General features: G+C 44.7%; 1 protein-coding gene and 1 pseudogene across 2 annotated transcripts; both read right to left on the minus strand.

Annotated features, from left to right (window-relative positions):
- Positions 1 to 9,105: 9,105 nt before the first annotated feature.
- Positions 9,106 to 23,927, minus strand: LOC148900224 (tubulin alpha-1C chain-like). Of its 2 annotated transcripts, XM_088993194.1 has the most exons (5): positions 23,793 to 23,927; positions 18,982 to 19,006; positions 13,326 to 13,548; positions 10,316 to 10,464; positions 9,106 to 10,247 (listed from the first exon to the last, which is right to left on the minus strand). In XM_088993194.1, the coding sequence occupies exons 2-5, from the start codon at positions 18,982 to 18,984 to the stop codon at positions 9,270 to 9,272; spliced, it is 1,353 nt and encodes a 450-aa protein (XP_088849320.1). In that variant the 5' UTR covers positions 18,985 to 19,006; positions 23,793 to 23,927; the 3' UTR covers positions 9,106 to 9,269. The 2 variants fall into 2 exon arrangements, with proteins under 2 accessions (XP_088849320.1, XP_088849318.1); XM_088993192.1 differs by lacking the exons at positions 18,982 to 19,006; positions 23,793 to 23,927 and having other exon boundaries at positions 13,326 to 13,566.
- LOC148900225 (uncharacterized) lies at positions 19,757 to 20,411 on the minus strand (annotated as a pseudogene).
- Positions 23,928 to 24,617: the final 690 nt, after the last annotated feature.

A 24,617-nucleotide genomic window follows, 5' to 3' on the forward strand; every position in this document is an offset into this window, starting at 1 on the left:
AGCTACGATCAGTCACCTCCTCTACATGGATGACATAAAGCTGTATGCTAAGAGCGAAAGGGACATAGACTCCCTGATCCACACAACCATGATCTACAGCAGTGACATTGGAATGTCATTCGGTCTGGAGAAATGTCGTCGGATGGTGACTAAGAGGGGCAAGGTAGTCCACACTGAAGGGGTCTCACTCCCTGAAGGAACAATAGCAGACATTGAAAACAGCGACAAGTACCTCGGTATACCACAGGCCAATGGCAACCTCAAACTAGCAACAAGGAAAGCGGCGACGACCAAATACCTCCAGCGAGTGAGGCAAGTCCTCAGAAGCCAGCTCAATGCCAAGAAAAAGACCCGGGCAATAAACAGCTATGCCCTGCCAGTGATCAGACACCCTGCAGGAATAATAAGGTGGCCAAAGGAAGAGATTCAGACCACGGATGTTAAGACCCGAAAACTCCTCACCATGCACGGAGGGTTCCATCCCAAGTCCAGCACCCTGAGACTGTACACAAGCCGTAAGGAAGGAGGCCGGGGACTAGTGAGTGTGAGAGCCACTGTCCAGGATGAAACATCCAAGCTCCATGAATACATCAAAGAGAAGGCTCCAACGGATGATGTACTCAGAGAATGTCTCAGACAATGGGGAACAGAGGATGAGTTGCTGGAAGAGGGACAATCATGGAATCAGGAAAAGCCACTACATGGGATGTACCACCGAACCATAACAGAAATGGCTGATCTCAAGAAGTCCTATCAGTGGCTAGAGAGGGCTGGCCTAAAGGACAGCACAGAGGCACTCATCCTGGCTGCCCAAGAGCAGACCCTGAACACCAGAGCCATAGAGGCAGGGATATACCACACCAGACAAGACCCAAGGTGTAGGTTGTGCAAAGAGGCACCCGAGACAATCCAACACATAACTGCAGGGTGTAAGATGCTGGCAGGGAAAGCCTACATGGAGCGCCATAACCAGGTGGCTGGCATAGTCTACCGAAACATCTGTGCGGAGTATGGACTGGAAACCCCAAGGTCAAAATGGGAAACACCTCCCAAGGTGGTGGAGAATGACCGAGCAAAGATCCTGTGGGACTTCCAGATACAGACCGACAAGATGGTAATGGCCAACCAACCAGATATCGTGTTAGCGGTCCCGAGTGATGGAAACATCAGAAAGAAGGAACATGAGAAAATCAAGAAATACCAAGGGCTCAGAGAGGAGCTGGAGAGAGCCTGGAAGGTAAAGGTGACAGTCGTGCCTGTGGTGCTCGGAGCACTCGGGGCAGTGACCCCCAAACTCGACGAGTGGTTGCAACAGATCCCGGGAACAACATCGGATATCTCGGTCCAGAAAAGCGCAGTGCTGGGAACAGCACGGATACTGCGCAGAACCCTCAAGCTTCCTGGCCTCTGGTAGAGGACCCGAGCTAAAATGGGGGACAGACACCACCCATGGTGGGTGAGATGCTGATTTTTATATATATATATATATATATATATATATATATATATATATAGCCCCGGCTGGTCCCCTGAGCTGCCCGCAGGTCTCCTGAACGCCTCAAGTGGTGCGTGAGACTGGGCTTCAAGTCTCTTGCCGGCCACACACTCCTCACGGCGCCGGCAGAAGTCATCCACGTCGTGTCAATGGTGTCCCCAGTCGAACACTTGGCGGAGCCGTCGGAGGGTCTTTGCGCGGCCAAGGTTTCCTGAGCCAGTGCCCTTATCTCAGCACAGACTCTCGAAGAGCTTTCGGCACGACCACCTGCCATCTCTCTTCCCCAGCAGCAGGTTCTCTCCAAGCATGCTGCAGCACAGCATCCTTTATGCGTAGCACAGCAAACTTGCTCCAGAGGCCTTTGGAAGCAACAGAGATTCCCATCACGTCTTTCCACGGTGGCCTCCTGCCACTCTGGACCCACTGCCCCACTGGGTTGAGGTCGTGGTCCTCTTCTTACTTTGCAGCCCACTCTGCAGTGTCCACAGCCTCTAAGGTGCAGCATGTTGGCCCGGTAGCAGCCGCTTCTCCATGGATTTCCATCTCTTTTGATGTTATTGCCCCCTCTGGTGGGCATTCCATCACAGGGCGAGTAACCTCTACCTGATCGCCTGTCGAGGGCAGAGTGGACAGCACTGCTGAAGGGTCGACTGTGTTGATGGCCACCCCTGGGGAATCCTGTTGAGATGCCGTGATCAGCTCGACATGCTGGCCACCTGGCAGGGTGAGCACCCCAGCCCCCAAGTCCACCACACAATTTGTGGCTTTTAAAAAGTCCCGTCCTAGAATACAGGGGTCACTCACGTCAGCTACCCAAGCTGAGTGGGTTGTTGAGGAACCCCCCAGGCCAAAAACATATGTCCCTTTGCCCTTCATCTTGGCCGGGGGAGGAGAAAGGACAGCCTGGAGAGCAGTGTTACCTGTGGTCTGCCGAAAACTGATAACTTCAAATAAAGAAAACTCACAATACCCTTCCTGCATCTGGCTGAGTGAACTTTTATCCTCTTTCCACCTGCGTGCTGTAACGCACCACGACAATTGGTGGCAGCGGCGGGATCGTTTCACCCTGCATGAAGAAGGTGGGATCGTTACGCCTTGCTGAAGTGGAAAAGATAAGAGGAAGCCGAGAGGAAGAAGGTGGGATGAGTAAGAAGTTGTGTAGCACGGGCCAACCAAACTGGACTGAAGAGTTCTGAAGGGGATCAAGGAAACCAGAAGCTTGAGTTGCCCCAAGAAGATGCCGTTCTTCTTTTCCATGAGGCGTCTGACAGTTGCCAAGCCAAGGATGGAACTGAGCAGAGTGAGATGGAACCAGTGGTGAAGCCTAAGACTCAGACAAGAGGTGATGTTGATTGAACAGATCTCGAGATCAGATGCACCCAACAAGTAAGAATGGACATTTGACAGTCGATCTAGTCAACATTATCCTCCTCTGGGACCGCAGCCCCAGGGCGCTGACTCTGGAACATCCAGGCCAACGAACCTTCCTCCCGCACAAGAAACTCACAAGTTGGGTTACCTAACATGCCCAACCTCCAGTTTCATCATCTAAGACAAGCTGCAATTCCCATGGTTTCTGAACCCAGAATTCCAGAAAGAAACGGAAGATGCAGAACGTCAGGAGCTGGAAGAGGATCTCCAGCGAGAATAAAGGCAAGAATTTATCAGGGAGAGATCGGCACCCTGGACAGAAGGTGTTAATATTGTTGCATATGGGATCAAGTAAGCTACTGGCAAAGTGGCAGGGCCCATACGCTGTGACTAGAAGAATAGGACCTGTCACATATGACATTCTCTGCCCTGACAAACAAAAGAAAAATGTTATTGCTGATTATTTGACAAGGATGTCTGAACTCTGAGGAGAGGGGGTGAATGATGTCATGATGCCAAAAGAAATGTTAAATGTGTTTTCTGTATTTTGGATGGGAGAAAGGTGCGCATTTCTCCCCATCTAGAACAGTAGAGTTGGGCGACCACTAATTGACTCTGAGAAGGTGATTGCAACCACCTGGGAATGGCCAATTGCCGCTGGGACCTGATTGGCCAGAAGCTCAGGTGAAGCACCTTTAAAGCCAGTCTGAGCCAGTCACTTGGAGGAGGAAGAAGAGGGACAAAGGACAACCTGGAGAGCAGTGTTACCTGGGGTCTGCCGAAAACTGATATCAACTTCAAATAAAGAAAACTCACAATACCCTTCCTGCATCTGGCTGAGTGAACTTTTATCCTCTTTCCACCTGCTTGCTGTCTCGCCGCACGACACTGTCCAACCCACTGTCACCGCTCCGCATGGTGACTGCAGTTCCCAGTTGACCACTGGAGGGGTCTGCGCTGCCCGGCCTTCAGGGACCCTTCGCCGTTTCATCTTTGAGCAGCGCCGCAGCAGATGACCTGGCTTTCCACAACCCCAGCAGACAGCAGGGCATGCACGTCGACCACTCCCTTCCTCCTGTTGTGCTGGCCGGATATTCAACGCACACACCAGCTCTTCCACCCACGCCGGCCGGCACGCCTCACCTTTCGACAACGATGTCACCGAATAGGGGCAAGCTGCTGTCTGCAGTAATCCCTTGACTGCGATCTCCCTCTCTGTCGCAAGGGCAAGTGCTTCTCCAAGCGCTGCTGGGTGGGCAAGCTGGACGTGCAGCCGCAGTTCATCCGGTCTGAGAGCTTGGATGAACTGGTCACGAATCAGTTCATCTCGGACTTCCTCTGGCATCCCAGCATATGCGCGTCGACCCAGGCTCTCGGTCGCATGGGCTAGACAACGTAGCGGCTCACCGGGATGTCGATCACGCTGCTTGAACTCGCAGAGAAGAGTCTTTCAAATTGACCTCCCCAAAGCGCCGCTGCAGAGCGCCTACCAGCGCGCTGTAATCAAGTCTCTGTCCAGGGCTCAGTAGCAGCAGACAGGACGTAGCCTCCTCAGTCAGTGAAAGCGCTAACTGCACCGCCTTCACCTTGTCCGGTCAGTTCGATGCGTGGGCCACCAATTCGAACTGTGCCAAATACGCCTCCCAACTTCCCTTCCTGGAGAATTTCGGCGCCTTCATGGAGGGCCACGCGAGACCAAGGGTGCCGCCATTAATGCTCTCATCGCTCGTGGCGACGGCTGCACTTGTCGTAATGGCGGGCTCATGCCCATTCTGGTGCGGATTGCCTGCGTAAAGACGACCGCGCTCCATGCCACTTGACTCCGACACGTCAATTCCACCTGGCAAGGCCTCCACCTTTACCTTCTGCCGAGTAGCGTCGTCGCGGAACATCTTCCCTCAAAAGTTCGAAGTGCAACGGGTGAATCCGGAGCTTCTGACACCAATGTAATGCCCCTCGGCATGATAAAGTATGCGCACAGTCGTTGGCACAGCTGGTCAGGCTTTTATTAAGCAAACGTTGCAGTTAGCACAATCATACCGGAGTTGTTGTTACGCCACAACTCACGCGCAGTCCTGCTCTCTCGCGGACTTCTCGTTCAGGTCCTCCCTTCTCTCCGTGACGTAATCTGTCCCGACTAGCCCAGCCCCCAAACATGCAACTCACAAGCCCCGGACGTTACACTATATATATATCCCTACTGTCCAGAGGTGGCGGTGCCAGCTGGCCTGATTTTGACATTTGCTCTGGTATCACCTCATCAGCATAACTAAGCCTACCGTATTTTCACGACCAAAGAGCGCACCGTGTGAAAAGGCGCAGTCTCATTTATGTGTGCCATTTCTGTATTTAACACACACATTGGGCGCACCGGATGAAAGGACGCAAGTTTTATATACTGGTACATACACCTCTACTGCCATACGGGCGTCCGCCTTACACAACATAAAGGCATATTTAAAAAACAGATCGGGAGCCAAACTGAGTTTGGTAGTGCTTTATTTATTAATGACAAAGTAAGAACATTTTGTAATCATCGCTCAATAGGCGTTGGCATGATAAAAACAAGCACATTACCGGTAACAGAATCGAACAGTTGCGCTAAATCCAGCATGGCAGGTTCGCTTTCCTCACTGTCAGTTACTTTCTGTGCCGTGCGGCTCCTCGGAAATAATGCCGGCTTTTCCGAAAGCTCGAACCACCGTGCCAGCAGACACGTTAGCCCAAGCGTCCACAATCCATTTGCAAACTGTGGTGTAACTAGCCCGGCGCTGCCTACCACTCTTCGTGAAGCTGTGGTCTCCTTCGGTCATCCATCGCTCCCACGCCGCTCGCAGCCTCACTTTGAACGGCCGGTTCACACCGATGTCCAGCGGTTGGAGTTCCTTGGTCAACCCACCCGGAATCACAGCAAGCGTAGCGTTCATCCGCTTCACTTTCTGCTTCACATTGTCTGTGAGATGCACTCGCATAGAGTCACAAATCAGAAGTGACGGTGATGTGTGGAAAAAACCTCCTGGTCCCCTTACATACACCTGCTTCAGACACTCCATCATATCCTCGTCCATCCAGCCCTTTTCGTTTGCCTTAATAATGACGCCTGCTGGAAATGTTTCTTTAGGCAAAGTCTTTCTTTTAAAAATCACAATCGGCTGCAGTTTCTCTCCGTTCGGATGGTGACAGTCGAAACACTCCTTCCGCTCGCTCTTTGCTCGACGATCCATTGCTCGAGTCTTTCCTCCAACTCCGGCCACCTTGCTTTATGTCCGCGAAAACTCAGCTGAGTCTTCTTCACCTGTCGGAGTTCGTTCTCCAGCTTCCTCCACTTGCAAACCATCGACTCGTTAACTTTATATTCTCTCGCGGCGGCTCGATTCCCCTGCTCCTCGGCGTAGCTGATAGCCTTCAGTTTAAACTGAGCTTCATAACCATGTCTCTTTGCCATTTTCAGGGTTGTGCGAACAGCAATGTTCGGCTTAAAGCACATACGTACCTGTTCTTTTATACACAACCCACGCCCACGCACTCCCCTGATGTTCTCTACCACGTCCTCATGGTGGTCTCTAATCCGTCCGCACATTCGGCGCACTGCACTACAGGGCGCACTGCACATTCTGAAAAAAATCCGAGACGTTTATATGCGCCTTATGGTCGTGAAAATACGGTATGTGGTAACAATCTCAGAGGTTTGTTGTAAGCACGATCCAAATTAAACCTCATACCACCGTGGCGATGTAGTGATGGGTTTGGCTGTTTTATAAAAATGGGTTTTTACTCCGTTTTCAAACCATCTATTTTCTTTCGCTAAGATTTTAACCTCATTGTCGTCAAATGAGTGGTTGCTAACTTTTAGGTACATATGTACTGCAGATTGAGGTCCACTAGTATTACCCCTGCGATGTTGCTAGTCTTTTTTGAGAATTTGTTTAGTCTCCCCAATGTATTGCTCTTTACAATTTTTATTTTTACAATGTATTGAATATCGGTAAAAAGGTTTCTTCAGCAGTCATCTGTACTGCTTTGAAGGTGTCGTGACGTCCGACACCTTCAAAGAAGTACAGATGACGGCTGAAGAAACCTTTTCATCCATTCACTGATATGGTCATTGAAGAATATCGGTTTTGGTTTTATTCAGATGGTCTTTGATGATTTTCCAAATACAGTAATGTCTCGTTATATCGATATTTAAGGGAGTCCGAAAAAATATCGATATAACCGGGACTATCGATATATCCGACCCTGTTTGCATGTAATTTTCTCAGTGCGTGCATAGAAATAGTATCAATATAACCGGGACTATCGATATATCCGATATCGATATAACGAGACTTTACTGTACTATCTCTTTTTTTTAAACATTAGTGGCACCTTTTTCTGTTCTGCCATGTTGATACAAGTTGGCCTTCGTTTCTGTGGTTTCCATCATGTTTAAATACAAGTTACACTCATTAAGGTAACTGTTGGCTGTAGCTTCTGAAACTGTTTTGCTTTTTTTTGTGGGGTCAAACATTTTAAAAGAACACAATCAAACAATTGTCAGAAAATATTAAAACTTAATGTTGATATCACTTTGTCACAAATGGACTTAAAGGACAACCGACACCGACGGAAAGTGGTGTCCATAATTTGTAAAATTACTACAAATGACTTCCACTGAGCGTATTTTACAAAGATTCCACAGCATATAGCTATATTTTGGGTTTTAAGACTCGCGCTGAATATTCAGGAAGTCTTGTTTTTGAGTTGATGACGATGCCTGACGTGACATCACGTCTGGAACGCCCCTGACCGAGAAAGCGACACACAATGCATTTTGGGTACTTTGTTTGGTCTGAAAACTTCGGGTTTATCAGTGTTGATGGCGAAATTAGAAGGAAAACACATAAATAATGCGATGGTGAATCGTTGTGTGTTGCACCGAGACTACTATTTGATACTAGTTGACACTAATTCCCAGCAGACAAATCAGCCCATTTCCAACAGAGCTTGGGTGCCATCTTGTGAATTTTCTGGGGCGTTACATTGGAGTCCTGACGGCTCAAATTGATCCGGAAGGACTTCTTTCATCGATTGCAAATATTTATGCTTTCCTCTTCAGAACTATTTGAATCATATTCATAAGTGGATGAGTAACAAGAAAGCATCTTCTCCGAATCTGAAGCCATTGTTTTGATTCTAGAGCAAAGCAAGACATCCTGGCATGACGTCACGAATAAGGGGGCCGGACCTTCTGAAACTCACCATTTCCAGGGTCATTTTGAAGTAGTTTTGGGACACTAACTCATTTTTATTGGTGTTTTGCATTTGACTAAAAATATCAGCCTGCGTGTTTTGGGTATTTTAGATGCTATAAAACATTTCTCTGATGTCAGTTAGGAAACAAAAAAATGCTGTCGGTTGTCTTTTAGTGAGCTATGGGAATGTTGAGCACAAAGCTGACAAGTACGAAATTCTCTTGTATGGATGAAAAAGGGTGATCAACAAGTTTATGGTTCCTTCTGCCATTGAATTGTTCATGGATGAACAAAAATGAAGTGGTGTTTTTTTAACAATTTAATTTTGGTCATTTCCTGTGGCACCCTGCTTGGAAACCACTGTAATACTAGTTGTACTTGGGCACTTTGGCTCCTAATCTTAAAACAAGAGTTTCATACTGCACAGTAATTTTAAACTTGACGGGCTAATTGGTGTCATTGTTAAACCCAGCTTCTTTAATTTAGGCAGCTGGCTAAAATAAAACATCCCCTTTCTCGTGAGCACCTTTGCTCCTACTTTGGAGTCTGCCAATCCTCCATTAAGCATCTCCAGCTGGTCCTGAATGCTGCTGCTCACCTCTTGGGCATCATTTTTCTGGCTCCCTTTACATTTCAATCTTCTTTTAAAGATTGTATTTGTTTTCAAACATTAAAATGGCCTCACTCTGAGCTCCTCTGCCCTGATGCACCTGTATGGTGTATCAGGTCCTGCAGACCAGCCTCTATTGGAGGGACCAAGACCTAAGCGGGTGGGCAGGGTCTCTCTTTGAATGACCTCCCGCTCATTGTCTTTCTATGATTTTTGTCTCAGCATGAGATTTGGTTTCTACTTTTGTTTCTGTTTTTGTGCTTTGTTTTGTTATTCAGTGTTGTCGAAATTATTTTTGTTCCAGCTGCAGCTGGTTGTTTTAAAGTGCTCTATAATCACATTTTAGATTAGTTGAATGAGAATATAGACATAACAAGGTTGGTAATCATCTTTAATTGGCAATTTTGTCCAAAATGTGTCATGCATTTGAAAAAAAGGGAGTGTGGAGTAGTTAACTTTTAGAGTGACCCAACTTATTTTCTGGTAGTCACCAAATACATGCAGGATCACAGAGGAATCAAACATTGCTTCCTGTATTTTAGTTCCTTTGTACCTCTTCTTAATATTCCTCTCCTTCCTCACCCTGATCATCAACAGAGTCTGCCCCAACCTCTTCATAGTCCTTCTCCAGAGCCGCCATATCCTCCCTGGCCTCAGAAAATTCTCCCTCCTCCATTCCCTCCCCCACATACCAGTGAACAAAAGCGCGCTTAGCATACATCAAATCAAACTTGTGGTCGAGCCGAGCCCAGGCCTCAGCAACAGCTGTTGTGTTGCTCAGCATGCACACGGCTCTCTGGACTTTGGCCAGGTCTCCACCAGGAACAACGGTGGGGGGCTGGTAGTTTATACCCACTTTAAAACCGGTGGGGCACCAATCCACAAACTGGATGGTGCGCTTGGTTTTGATTGTGGCAATGGCGGCATTTACATCTTTGGGCACCACATCACCGCGGTACAAGAGGCAACACGCCATGTACTTGCCATGACGAGGATCACACTTAACCATCTGGTTGGCCGGCTCAAAGCAGGCATTAGTGATATCAGCGACAGTTAATTGCTCATGGTAAGCTTTTTCAGCAGAGATGATGGGGGCATATGTAGCCAGAGGGAAGTGGATACGTGGGTAGGGTACCAAGTTGGTTTGAAACTCCGCCAGGTCGACATTGAGGGCACCGTCAAAACGAAGGGAAGCCGTAATTGAGGAAGTGATCTGACTGATTAGTCTGTTCAGATTAGTGTACGTTGGACGCTCCATGTCAAGGTTTCTACGGCAGATGTCATAAATGGCCTCGTTATCCACCATGAAGGCACAGTCGGAGTGCTCCAGGGTGGTGTGAGTGGTCAGGATGGAGTTGTAGGGCTCCACGACAGCTGTGGACACCTGCGGTGCCGGATAAATGGAGAACTCCAGCTTGGATTTCTTGCCGTAGTCCACAGACAGGCGTTCCATCAACAGGGAGGTGAACCCGGAACCGGTGCCACCCCCGAAGCTGTGGAACACCAGGAATCCCTGAAGTCCTGTGCACTGGTCAGCCTGGTGACACAGGAGGAAAATGTGTTAGTCTTTACCAATGGCAAGTCATTCTGCGCGTCACTTCTCACCAGTTTACGAATTCTGTCAAGCACCAGGTCAATGATCTCTTTGCCGATGGTGTAGTGGCCACGGGCGTAGTTGTTTGCTGCATCCTCTTTGCCAGTAATTAACTGTTCAGGATGGAAGAGCTGTCGATATGTTCCTGTGCGCACCTCGTCTAAAGGGAACAAAACCAGCTTTAGTTTCCGCGAAGCGCAAAATTTACTCTTTGAACACCTCCCTAAATCAGAAGCACCATCAACTGTTTTTTTCTGGGATAGAAGAAAATTCTTGGTCAACTGGTTTGATGTGTGAAAAGCCAAAGTGAACAATAATGAGGCCAACCAGCAAATTGTCAGCAATGGGTTTCTTTTGTATAAGATCAGTGTGTATTGAAACAGTGGGGATGCTTGTCAACGTGGATGATCTCTCTGTCTTCAGTAATTTGCTTTTAATCATCTCATCTCATTTTCCGTACTGCTTATTCCTCATTAGGGTCGCGGGGGTTGCTGGAGCCTATCTCAGCTGTCTTTGGGCACGAGGCGGGGGACACCCTGAATTGGTTGCCAGCCAATCGCAGGGCACACAAAGACTGCTTTTAATCAAACAATGTTTAATTTTATAACAGAGTGTCATAAAAGTCTCAAAAGATAACGTTTTTTTAAAAACCGTAACTCACAGCAAGATACACTTAAAAGGACAACAGACGCCTCCGGACAAGTTGTGTCCATAATTTGTAAAATCACTTGAAATTACATCTATGGAGCGTATTTTACAAATATTCCACCGCATATAGCTATATTTTACGTTTTAAGACTCGCACTGAATATTCAGGAAGTCTTGTTTTAGAGTTGGTGACGATTCCAGACGTGACTTCACATCTGGAACGCCCCTGACAGAGAAAGCAACACAATGCATTTTGGGTACTTTGTTTGGTCTAAAAACATCGTGTTGATCCGTGTTGATGACGAAATTAGAAGGAAAACACAGAAATAATGTGATGGTGAATCGTTGTGTGTTGCATCGAGCATCTATTTGATATTCCCTGACAAATGTTTTTGATTCTATGCTAGACGTCTGTGTAAGCTCTCAGTTGTACAGAAGTGGTCCATCGATGAGGTTTCTTCAGCCGTCATCTGTACAAATTTGAAGGTTTCGGACGTTTCGCCTCCTATCCAAGAGACTTCATTCGCTGACGAAGTCTCTTGGATAGGAGGCGAAACGTCCGAAACCTTCAAATTTGTACAGATGACGGCTGAAGAAACCTTCTCATCGATTCTATGCTAGAGCAAGGCAAGACGTCCTGGCATGACATCACGAATAAGGGGGCCGGACCTTCTGAAAGTCACCATTTCTGGGGTAATTTTGAAGTAGTTTTGGGACACTAACTCATTTTTATTTTTTTATTGGTGTTTTGCATTTGACTAAAAATAGCCTGCGCGTTTTGGGTATTTTAGATGCTATAAAACGTTTTTATGATGTCAGTTAGGATACAAAAAAATGGTGTCGGTTTTCCGACACCCTGCGGACAAGTTGCGTCCATAATTTGTTAAATCACTTCAAATGACTTCTACTGAGCGCATTTTACAAATATTCCATGACATTTAGCTATATTTTACGTTTTAAGAATCGCGCTGAATATTCAGGACGTCTTGTTTTCGAGTTGATGACGATGCCCAAGTGACGTTACGGAGGGAACCGCCCCTGACCGAGAAAGCGACACACAATGCATTTTGGGTACTTTGTTTGGCCTGAAAACATCGTGTTGATGGCGAAATTAGAAGGAGAACAACATAAATAACGCAATGGTAAATCGTTGAGTTGCAGCCAATTGTGTTAACACGCATAAAGAATGTGTACATTTGCACAAATCGGCCATTTCCAACGGAGCTTGTGCTCTATCTTGTGCATATTATGGGCGCTACATTGGAGTCCAGACGGCTCAAATTGATCCGGAAGGACTTCTTTAAATCGATTGCAAACATTTATGCTTTCCTCTTCAGAACTATTTGAATCATATTCATAATGGATGGGTAAAATGAAAGCATCTTCTCTGAATCTGAACTCTCTGAAGCCATTGTTTTGATTCTGGAGCAAGGCAGTTTGTGAAGGAGTATCCTGGTGTGACGTCACGAACAAGGGCGCGGGACTTTCTGAATCTCCCGAGTTCCGAGCTCATTTTGTGGCAGTTTTGGGACACTCAGTCATTTTTATTGGTGTTTTGCATTTGACTAAAAATATCAGCCTGCATGTTTTGGGTATTTTAGATGTGTTTTTCTGATGTCAGTTAGCAAACAAAAAAAAATTGTGTTGGTAGTCCTTTAAGACTAAAGGCTGCATTTTTGTGGGTAGAATCCTGCGGGCTGCCTGTGGGATGGGAGTCATCTTTAGCTTTTATAACAAGATTGGGATAGGACAGAATAAAAAAAGTTACAGGAGCAGGATTATATTGCAGAGAAAACCATGTTGCAAGAAAGTTTCCATGAGAAAGGGTGGCAGCAAATTGTGGATATATCAGTATTTTTTTCAAGTCATGATCAGCATAGTTTAGTTAGCATCGTTGGTTAGTTAGCATAGTTTTTTTCATGATGGAAGAGGATTCTTTTATTTATCAGAATGAAATGTATATGTGCATACTATATAACTTAGTGTTTTTTTATTTTGGTTTTTGGTTCGAAATTAGGTGAAACCATCCTAGTTTGCCAATTACCAATTACTAATTCGGTACTAAATATATTGAATAAGGTACAAACATACTTTCTGTGATTAAAGAAGATTAAAATAACTAAATCTAATATTTTGTTGGCATGTTTCCATATTCACCATCAAAACAATATTCCATGAGCCACATGAAAGATGCTCAAAATTGGTTGTCACTCAACAGGTTCCATCCATCTGTTATCTGAACCCCAGGAGGGTCATGAGTGTGTCGGAGCCTCATGCCTGCTGACTGGTTCTCTTTGTTTTAAAATAGCAGGCACTGAAAGAGTTCCTATTTCGTTTATTGATGTAGAACACTTCAGATATTAGTTCATTTACCAATGACTGTGGGCTCCAGGTCCACGAAGACAGCTCTGGGAACATGCTTTCCCGCTCCGGTCTCACTGAAAAATGTATTAAAAGAATCGTCCCCGCCGCCGATGGTCTTGTCACTGGGCATCTGTCCATCAGGTTGAATTCCATGTTCCAGGCAATAAAGCTCCCAGCAAGCATTTCCAATCTGAACGCCAGCCTGTCCAATGTGCACCGAGATACACTCACGCTGCAGGGAAGGGAACATTATAATGTTAATTGATCAAGATAGCATTTCCACTGAAAACTTCTAAAAACTTAGACATGGATTGTCAAAGTGAACTAATTCAAATTGTTATCGTTTCTTCTGTTGTTAGACTGCATGTAATTTGCTGTGGCGACGCTGGTCAGGTCAAGAAGAAAGTGTCAACACAATCAATTTCCAAGGGACTCAAGGAAAATTAATGGTAATATTCAGGTGATTCGTGGTGAAAACTGGATATTTGCACATCAAAAATATTTAATATTTTTTTTCATTTCTAAGAATGAATTGATCTCATTTTCTCATCAGTACAGATTCCAGTACAGATTCCAAACAAAATAAAATATTCATTTTTATTTACGTTTGCTTGTATGAATTACCCCATTTTTTTTAAGTTAATTGCTTCATTTTCTCCTCATTGTCCACAGGAAATGTCTAATTTGGCGAATTGAGTAAGTTCCTTTGTTTAATTTCCCAATAAAAGTTTATATATATTCATATACATATATAATCGATGAAAAGGTTTCTTCAGCCGTTATCTGTACTTCTTTGAAGGTGTCGGACGTTTCGCTTCTTATCCAAGAAACTTCGCCAGCAAACTACCCTCAGTGGTCATTTAACAAATGTCAAAAAGAAAGAATAGGGAATGAAACTACAAATTCTGAAGATACAAAAAGGAAAGGAGTAGCAGTACCTTACATTGCAGGAGTTTCTGAAAAACTACAAAGAGTCCTTTGGCAACACAAAATTCCGACTTATTTCAAACCGATAAACACTTGGGCAAACACTAAGTCAAAAATTAGTGCATCCAAAAGATAGGCTGCCAAATAAAAAACAAAGTAATGTAGTTTATTCAATACATTGTAATAATGAAAATGGTAAAGAGCAGTACATTAGGGCGACTAAACAAATTATCAAATAAAGACTATCAACATCGCAGGGATAATACTAGCGGGCCTCAATCGGCAGTACATATGCACCTAAAAGCTAGCAACCACTCATTTGACGACAATGAGGTTGAAATCTTAGCGAAAGAACATAGATGGTTTGAAAGGGGAGTAAAAGAAGCGATTTTCATAAAACAACTAAATCCTTCATTAAACCGGTTTGGTGGGGTGAGGTTCAATTTGGATCGTTCATACAATAGCCTGCTTAGGCAACATAGGATTAGTAATACTGATGAGGTGATACCGGTCGAAGTGGGGCAATCAGGCCAGTCGTTAGTCAAAACGACAGGAACTTTCAGTGGACCAGCTGCAGGGAGTAGACCTCTGCTCCCCCCCAACCTGAGAGCAGGGACCTATCATAGCAGAGTCCGGCATCGCCATGTCTGGACAGTAGGGATATATATATATATATATATATATATATATATATATATATATATATATATATATATATATATATATATATATATATAAATCCTCGTCTCACCCACCATGGGTGGTGTCTGTCCCCATTTCAGCTCGGGTCCTCTACCAGAGGCCAGGAAGCTTGAGGGTTCTGCGCAGTATCCGTGCTGTTCCCAGCACTGCGCTTTTCTGGACCGAGATATCCGATGTTGTTCCCGGTATCTGTTGCAACCACTCGTCGAGTTTGGGGGTCACTGCCCCGAGTGCTCCAACCACCACAGGCACGACTGTCACCTTTACCTTCCAGGCTCTCTCCAGCTCCTCTCTGAGCCCTTGGTATTTCTCGATTTTCTCATGTTCCTTCTTTCTGATGTTCCCATCACTCGGGACCGCTACATCCACGACAACGGCTTTCCTTTCCCCTTTATCTATGACCACGATATCTGGTTGGTTGGCCATTACCATCTTGTCAGTCTGTATCTGGAAGTCCCACAGGATTTTTGCTCGGTCATTCTCCACCACCTTGGGAGGTGTTTCCCATTTTGACCTTGGGGTTTCCAGTCCATACTGCGCACAGATGTTTTGGTAGACTATGCCAGCCACCTGGTTATGGCGCTCCATGTAGGCTTTCCCTGCCAGCATCTTACACCCTGCAGTTACGTGTTGGATTGTCTCAGGTGCCTCTTTGCACAACCTACACCTTGGGTCTTGTCTGGTGTGGTATATCCCTGCCTCTATGGCTCTGGTGTTCAGGGCCTGCTCTTGGGCAGCCAGGATGAGTGCCTCTGTGCTGTCCTTTAGGCCAGCCCTCTCTAGCCACTGATAGGACTTCTTGAGATCAGCCACTTCTGCTATGGTTCGGTGGTACATCCCGTGTAGGGGCTTTTCCTCCCATGATTGTCCCTCTTCCAGCACCTCATCCTCTGTTCCCCATTGACTGAGACATTCTCTGAGTACATCATCCGTTGGAGCCTTCTCTTTGATGTATTCATGGAGCTTGGATGTTTCATCCTGGACAGTGGCTCTCACACTCACTAGTCCCCGGCCTCCTTCCTTACGGCTTGTGTACAGTCTCAGGGTGCTGGACTTGGGATGGAACCCTCCGTGCATGGTGAGGAGTTTTCGGGTCTTAACATCCGTGGTCTGAATCTCTTCCTTTGGCCACCTTATTATTCCTGCAGGGTATCTGATCACTGGCAGGGCATAGCTGTTTATTGCCCGGGTCTTGTTCTTGCCATTGAGCTGGCTTCTGAGGACTTGCCTCACCCGCTGGAGGTATTTGGTCGTAGCCGCTTTCCTTGTTGCTAATTCGAGGTTGCCATTGGCCTGTGGTATTCCGAGGTACTTGTAGCTGTTTTCAATGTCTGCTATTGTTCCTTCAGGGAGTGAGACCCCTTCAGTGTGAACTACCTTGCCCCTCTTAGTCACCATCCGACTACATTTCTCCAGCCCGAATGACATTCCGATATCACTGCTGTAGATCCTGGTTGTGTGGATCAGGGAGTCTATGTCCCTTTCGCTCTTAGCATACAGCTTGATGTCATCCATGTAGAGGAGGTGACTGATCGTAGCTCCATTTTTGAGGCGGTATCCATAGCCTGTCTTGGCGATTATCTGGCTGAGGGGGTTCAGTCCTATGCAGAACAGCAGTGGGGAGAGTGCATCACCTTGGTATATGCCACATTTGATGGACACTTGCGTTAGTGGCTTGCCATTGGCTTCAAGTGTGGTTTTCCACATCCTCATCGAGTTTGCAACGAAGGCTCTCAGGGTCCTGTTGACCTTATACAACTCCAAGCATTCATTGATCCATGTGTGTGGCATCGAGTCATATGCTTTCTTGAAATCAATCCAGGCTGTGCACAGGTTGGTATGTCGGGACCTGCAGTCTTGAGCGACTGTTCTGTCAACCAGCAGCTGATGTTTGGCACCTCTAGTATCTCTACTAATGCCTTTCTGTGCTTTGCTCATGTATTGATCCATGTGTCCACTTATCTTAGCCGCAATGATGCCTGACATGAGCTTCCATGTTGTGGAGAGACAGGTTATTGGCCGATAGTTGGAAGGAACTGCACCCTTTGAGGAATCCTTCATGATCAGGATTGTTCGCCCTTCGGTTAGCCATCTTGGGTGAGTCCCATCCATCAGCAGCTGGTTCATTTGTGCTGCTAGGCGCTCGTGGAGAGCTGTGAGTTTCTTTAGCCAGTAGGTGTGGACCATATCCGGGCCTGGTGCCGTCCAGTTTTTCATACCTGAGACTCTTCCTTGTATATCTGCCGCTGTAATGGTAACTGGGTTCTGTTCAGGGAGGTTGCTGTGCTCCTCTTTCAGAGTCACCAGCCATTGTGCACTGCTGTTATGTGCGACCTCCTTCTCCCATATGCCTTTCCAGTATCTTTCAGTTTCCAGCCTTGGAGGGTCTGCTCTGCTGTTAGAACCCTGCCACTGAGCGTACACTTTCGCAGGTTGTGTTGCGAACAGCCTGTTTATTCTTCTGGCCTCATTCTCTTTCGTGTACCTCTTTAGGCGACTGGCCAAGGCCTGGAGCCTTTGTTTGGCAGTTTCGAGTGCTTCAGGTATGGTTATCTGCATGTACCTCTTGGGTATTGGCCTTTTATTCACACCTCTCTGGGTCTCCGTCAATTGACTCACATCTTTCCGAGTCGCCTTGATCTTGGCCTCCAACCGTCTTTTCCATGGTGGGTAATGAATCTCGTGGCTCTCATGGTTGCTCTTGTAGCCAAGCATGTCTAGGATCACTGATGCTGAGGTGTTTCCGTGATCGTTCCGGTCGGGATCGTTCTCAGTGCCGCATTCACAGTTTCCATGAGACTTTCAGGTGGTACTTCACATAGCCGTTGTAATCGGTGCCTTCGTTGCCCAGTTTTCATTCTTGCCATGATCTTGTCTCTCAGGTCATTTGCTGCCTCGCTCAGCATTTCATTTATTGGGGCTGGCTTCCTAATCTCATTATTCATTGGGGCTTGCCTCCCAATCTCTGGTTGAACCTCTTCCTGTGATGTGGCAGCCTGGGGCCCTTCACCTCGGAATTTGTGTTGTACCTCATCAATCTCAAGTTGTGATAGCAATTGCCGTTTGTGGATATTGGAACACTGAGCTACTAGTTGTTTCGTGGTCAACCGTGACTGTGGGTTTCGAAGTAACCATTCAGCCCCCATTCTCCGCATGTAACCCCTCTGACTAGGGTTGCTTGAGTAGTAGCATTCCAACAGAGCCATGTTATCGTATCTCGTCCATCTCCGCTTTGTTCCAGTAGCCCATTTTTCATCAGGGTGCTCTGGTTCCCCAGCACCTGACGCAGACCTTGTTTGGCCGGGCGACGTCTGAGCCGGCATGTCATTCCATTTATTGTCTCTCATCATTGTATGAGGTAGGCATTAGCGTGAAGGGTCTTGCCCAAGGACCCACACTGGATGATGTCATTGTTGTCATTGTGCTCATTTTCTCTGCCACAAGTGGGATTCGAACCCTCGTCTCCCATATGCCAAACCGATGCATTATCAACTGAGCTATCCAGCCGCTTATATATATATATATATATATATATATATATATATATAGGGCCTAAACTACCTGTAACACTTTAGTTTGCTGACAACGTTTCTTGGATAAGAAGCGAAACGTCCGACACCTTCAAAGTACAGATGACGGCTGAAGAAACCTTTTCATCGATGGACCACTCCTGTACGACTGAGAGCTTACACAGACATACGTGTGTGTGTACGTGTGTGTGTGTGTGTGTGTGTGTGTGTGTGTGTGTGTGTGTGTGTGTGTGTGTGTGTGTGTGTGTGTGTATGCGTGTATGTGTATGTGTGTGTGTGTGTGTATGTGTGTGTGTGCGTGTGCGTGCGTGCGTGCGTGCGTGCGTGCGTGCGTGCGTGTGTGTGTGTGTGTGTGTGTGTGTGCGTGCGTGCGTGTGTGTGTGTGTGCGTGCGTGTGTGCATGCATGTGTATCGAGACCAAACTGGGAACAGTCTTCCCAAATGTGTTGGCAGTTTGTAAGCTTGAATTTCAAATAGTGCTTCAAGGGAAATAAAATTGCACTCACCATATTTCCTAAAGGAGAGGGGTATCTGAAAGAAGGAGCAGCAGTTTAGACAAGTCAGAAACATGTGCTTGCGTTCATTTATTTATAAAATGACAGAATACCTCAGTGTTAGACTGGTACATAGCAATGCATAGTGTGTACATGCGGCAGTTGAAGAACGTGGGACGTCGGAAATGTTTTGATTGTCCCTGCTCTGACCACAAAATTGGATTATTTCAAAAAAAAATATCTGTCCTGGTTCATTAGAACACATTCTGACTTCTGGAAATGCTTCAAATGATACAGTGAAGAAACTAAGTATTTGAATACCCTGCTATTTTTCTATCTCTCCCACTTAGAAATCCAGGGGGGATCTGAAATTTCCATCGTAGGTGCATGTCCACTGTTAGAATAAAAAGAAAAATCCAAAAATCACCATGCTTGATTTTTTTAACGATTTATTTGGGTGATACAGCTGCAAATAAGTATTTGAACACCTGAGAACATGAATGTTAATATTTGGTACAGTAGCCTTTGTTTGCTTAGAGGTCAAACGTTTCCTGTAGTTTTTCACCAGGTTTACACACACTGCAGAGGGATATTGGCCCACACTCCTCCACTCAGATCTTCTCTAGTCGCTGAGAAACACGGGGTTTGAGATTCCTCCAAAGATTTTCGATTGGGTTCAGGTCTGGAGACTGGCTGGGCCATGCTAGAACCTTGATATGCTTCTTACGGAATCACTGGTTGTCCTGGCTGTGTGCTTCAGGTCGTTGTCATGTTGGAAGACCCATCTTCAATGCTCTGACTGAGGGAAGGAGGTGTTCTTCGGATTGGACTCTTCATTCTTCTTCATCCAAACACACTTAGGGGATTTATCCCAAAGAATGATGCTACGACCCCCATGCTTCACAGTAGGGATGGTGTTCTTCGGATTCCAAACACGCTTAGTGGTATTATGACCAAAAAGTGCTATTTTGGTCTCATCCGACCACAAAACGTTCACCCATGACTCCTCTGTAGCATCCAAATGGTCATATGCAAACTTAAATCGGACCTTGACATGTGCTGGTTTAAGTGTTAGACTGGCCATGCATGATTTCAAATCATGACGTCTTAGCACATTACCTATAGTAACCTTGGAAATGGTGGTCCCAGTTTTTTTCAGGTCATTGACCAACTCCTGCCGTGTAGTACTGGGATGATTCCTCACCTTTCTTAGAATCATTGAGACCCCACGAGGTGATATCTCACATGGGGCTCCACTCTGATTGAGATTGACCCTCATGTTTAGCTTCTTCCATTTTCTAATGATTGCTCCAACAGTGGACCTTTTTTTCACCGAGCTGCATGGCAATTGCTCCGTAGCCCTTTCCAATTTTGTGGAGGTGTACAATTTTGTCTCTGGTATCTTTGGACAGCTCTTTGGTCTTCGCCTTGTCACATGGCATGGTTAAAGTCTTGCTGATTGTATGGGGTGCACAGGTGACTTTATGCAGCTAACGACCTCAAACAGGTGTATCTGATTCAGGGTGATACATGGAGTGTACGTGGACCTCTCATGGGCGGACTAACACATTTTTCAGGGTCAGAATTCTAGATGATACACAGGTGTCCAAATACCTATTTGGAGCCGTTCACACAAATAAATTGTTAAAAAAAAATCATGCATTGTGATTTCTGGATTTTTCTTTTTGGTTTATCATTCTCACAGTGGACATGCACCTATGATGAAAAGTTCAGACCCCTCCATGATTTCTAAGTGGGAGAAATATCAAATACTTATTTTCTTCAATTTACATTATTCATAAAGGAATCGCTTGTCTTCACAGCAATTCAGACATTCCACCGCTTAACTTCATGCAAGAGGATAATGCCATTTTCTTCAGTTTGTACAAAATGTACAATAAACACATTCCCAGTTTGTAAAGTCTTCACACAAATGACTATAAATTATAATACAGTATAAATATTAATAAAGTCAATTTGAGCAGATGTTTTTTTTTCAGAGTGCATATCATATTTGGTTGCCCATGTTAACCAATCAATACCCAAAGCAGCAGCTCTGGCACCCAATGCAATGGTTATGGACATTTTAACATAATACTGTACACATAAACTGTACCAACCTTGAGAAAAAAAGCCCATTGGTCTACAGGTATTTTTTAAGCAAGTTAACTGTTTTATATGCATTTTTTTCTGATTTAAATTATTTTTTTATTTTCTCGTACATCTGGTTTTCACAATGGTTTTACATACTGTATATAATGTTGGGGAGGCAATAGTTGCTGATTTATTCAGAGGCCAACAGTAGACCAGTTGGTGTGCCCGTCAGAGGGCAGCAAGGAAGAGATCTGGCTTCAAGGGGGTGTTCAAATATATTTACTAGGGGGAAATCAACAATACAGACAAATACAAACAGTAGGGTAGATGTTGCAATCAAGGGGAATGAATATATGACTGGTGAGGGATAAGCTGAAGGCTTTGGATAAGGTGAAACACTGAAGAGGGACACTTGGGGGTTCTGTACTCTGAGGTTGAGTATTAAAAGACAATGACACAATTTTTTTGTTTCCTAACTGACATCAGAAAAACGTTTTATAGCATCTAAAATACCCGAAACACGCAGGCTGATATATTTAGTCAAATGCAAAACACGAATAAAAATGACTTAAAGTGTTCCAAAATTGCCACAAAATGAGCTCGGAACTGGGGAGATTCAGAAAGTCCCGCCCCCTTGTTCATGACATCACTACTGGCCACACACTGCCTTGCTCCAGAATCAAAACAATGGCTTCAGAGAGTTCAGATTCAGAGAAGATGCTTTCATGTTACCCATCCATTATGAATATGATTCAAATAGTTCTGAAGAGGAAAGCAAATCTTTGCAATCGATTAAAGAAGTCCTTCCGGATCATTTCGAGCCGTCTGGACTCCAATGTAGCGCCCAGAATATGCACAAGATGGCGCACAAGCTGTTGGAAATGGCCGATTTGTCCGATTTGTTTAAATTTACACATTCTTTATGCGTGTTAACAGAATTGGCTGCAACATAACGATTTCGGTTTTCCTTCTAATTTCGCCATCAACATGATGTTTTCAGACAAAACAAAGTACCCAAAATGCATTGTGTGTCGCTTTCTCGGTCAGGGGCGGTTCCCTTAACTTAAAACTTAAAAGCTTAAAATGTAAAATATAGCTATATGCAGTGGAATCTTTGTAAAATGTGCTCAGTAGAGGTCATTTGAAGTGATTTTACAAATTATGGACGCAACTTGTCTGGGGTGTCGGTTGTCCTTTAAGGTTGAGACTGAGATTGAAGTTGAGTGTTTTGGTCATGAACTCAAGGCTAAAGGAAACACGGACAGGTAAGTGGGACAAAAGGAGGGTGGCAGCACAAAGGAATTGATGTCGAGCATGATGAAATGACCTTGTGGGGGACACAGGCAGGTGATGCAATAACAATGCTTAAACAGGTCAACAGAAATGTCTTGCAATAATTAAATGGAGGAGTTGGCTGAGCCTTTGTTACATAATACATCACATCTATGAATTAAGGCTTATGTTCAATGGTAGGTGGGTGTTATAATTTAAAGGACAACCGACATCACATTTTTGTGTCCGAACTGACATCAGAAAAACATTTTATAGCATCTAAAACACCCAAAACACGCAGTATATTTTTAGTCAAATGCAAAACACCAATAAAAATGACTTAGTGTGTCCAAAAACTACTTCAAATCGAACCCGGAAGTGGCCAGTTTCAGAAGGTCCCGCACCCTTGTTCGTGGTTTGACACCACTTGCCTTGCTCGAGAATCTAAGCAATGGCTTCAGATTCGGAAAAGATGCTTTCTTGTTACTCATCCAGTTATGAATATGATTTAAATAGTTGTGAAGAGGAAAGCCTACATGTTTGCAATCCATTAAATAATTTATTCCGGTCATTTTGATGCACCTGGAGAGAAATGTAGTGACAAACTCTTTAGTACTCACAGTCAAAAAAGGCAGAGGGCGACAAAGCTCGGTGGAAATTGTGTCCTGGGACGTTTTGTAAGCGAACATCAAATACACTGTTGAAGTCTTGGTGCAACACACAATGATTCACCATCGCGTTATTTATGTTTTCCTTCTAATTTCGCCATCAACACGAAGTTTTCAGACCAAACAAAGTACCGCAAAATGCATTGAGGTAATGCAAGGTATGTCCTTTCTCGGTTAGGGGCGTTCCTTCAGTGACGTAGGGTGAGGACTCGTCACCAACTCAAAAACAAGACTTCCGGAATATTCAGTGTGAGTCTTAAAACGTAAAATATAGCTATATGTGGTGGAATCTTTGTAAATTACGCTCAGTAGAAGTAATTTGAAGCGATTTCACAAATTATGGACACAACTTGTCCGGAGACGTCGGTTGTCCTTTAAAACATACTGTGTGTTAGGAAAAAGGTAAGTTGTTTAAAAAAGTTAGCAAATTAAAAATTGATGTTGGCCAATGTAATTATTCTCCGCTTTTGATACTGTCAGTTAATTATTCAAACATCATTTGTCGCCACATTTTTTACTGGTTTCTTATGTATGGCTAGCTCAAAATATTTTGTTACATAAACTAGCTCTCACATTCAAGTCAGGAAAGACAGTAAATGTAACATATTGGAATACTCTATCTAGTCATGGTCTTCGTTTTCATGAAATGATTCAAAACCATGTTTTTTAAGAAAATACAACAAACCACCATTATCATTTTATATCTTGTTGCAAATAATAAATCTTACCGACAATCGACTGCCGAGGATTCACACTGTGACTGTTAATACGTGATAAGATTTGACTTACTTTGTCAAAGAGAAGGAAGCACTCTTATGGATACACGCTAACTCGTCTATTGAATTTGGGGCTCGTATACAGAGGAAAAGAGAAAGGAACGTCACAAAAGGTTTCGCTTGGAGTGACGTTTTAACTGACAACACGCCACGGAGATTCGTGAACGTGCCAAAGCCTGACGGTCTGAAGTCACAATTATTATGTCAAATGTATAACTCCGTCATGAGGGAAGTACGTTTTCACAATCAAACGTAAAGCACCACTGCGTCAAATTTGTTGAATAATTAATTATCCCCATAATTATTCTTATGGTATTCATTATCTGTAACAGATTCTCCCTGAAATTATTATTATGCCGGAATGATTGAATCATATTACATTTGTGTATAATATTTTACAGTAATTCATGCAACAAATGGGCGGACATACAGGTATTATACATCCATCCATCCATTATTTCCTAATCCATGTATTTTAACGAAGGTCGTGGGCAGTAGGTAAGGTACACCGTCAACTGATTGCCATCGATTGTAGTCGCTGGTAGTAGGTTGGATACTGTACACCAAGGGTGTCACTTATTTTTTATTTATTTTTTTGCCTCGGGCCACATTGAAGTTACGGTTTCCTCTCGAGGGCCGTTATACATTTGGGGAAGCCATTAAAATGTTTCACCCCCTCCACACATTTCATACAGAACGCACAACAAATTAATGAATAACTAGTTTTCAACTCTGAAGTCAAGAATAATGACTGTTTTGCACTGCAAAAAGTCAGTCCTCAAAAACAAGAAAAAGTGACTAAAATAGGATGGAAATTGCTTAAATAAGTAAAATAATC

The sequence above is a fragment of the Hippocampus bargibanti genome, linkage group LG03 (genome assembly GCF_051943395.1).
Source record: "Hippocampus bargibanti isolate YZ-2025 linkage group LG03, ASM5194339v1, whole genome shotgun sequence".
Lineage (NCBI taxonomy): Eukaryota > Metazoa > Chordata > Actinopteri > Syngnathiformes > Syngnathidae > Hippocampus > Hippocampus bargibanti.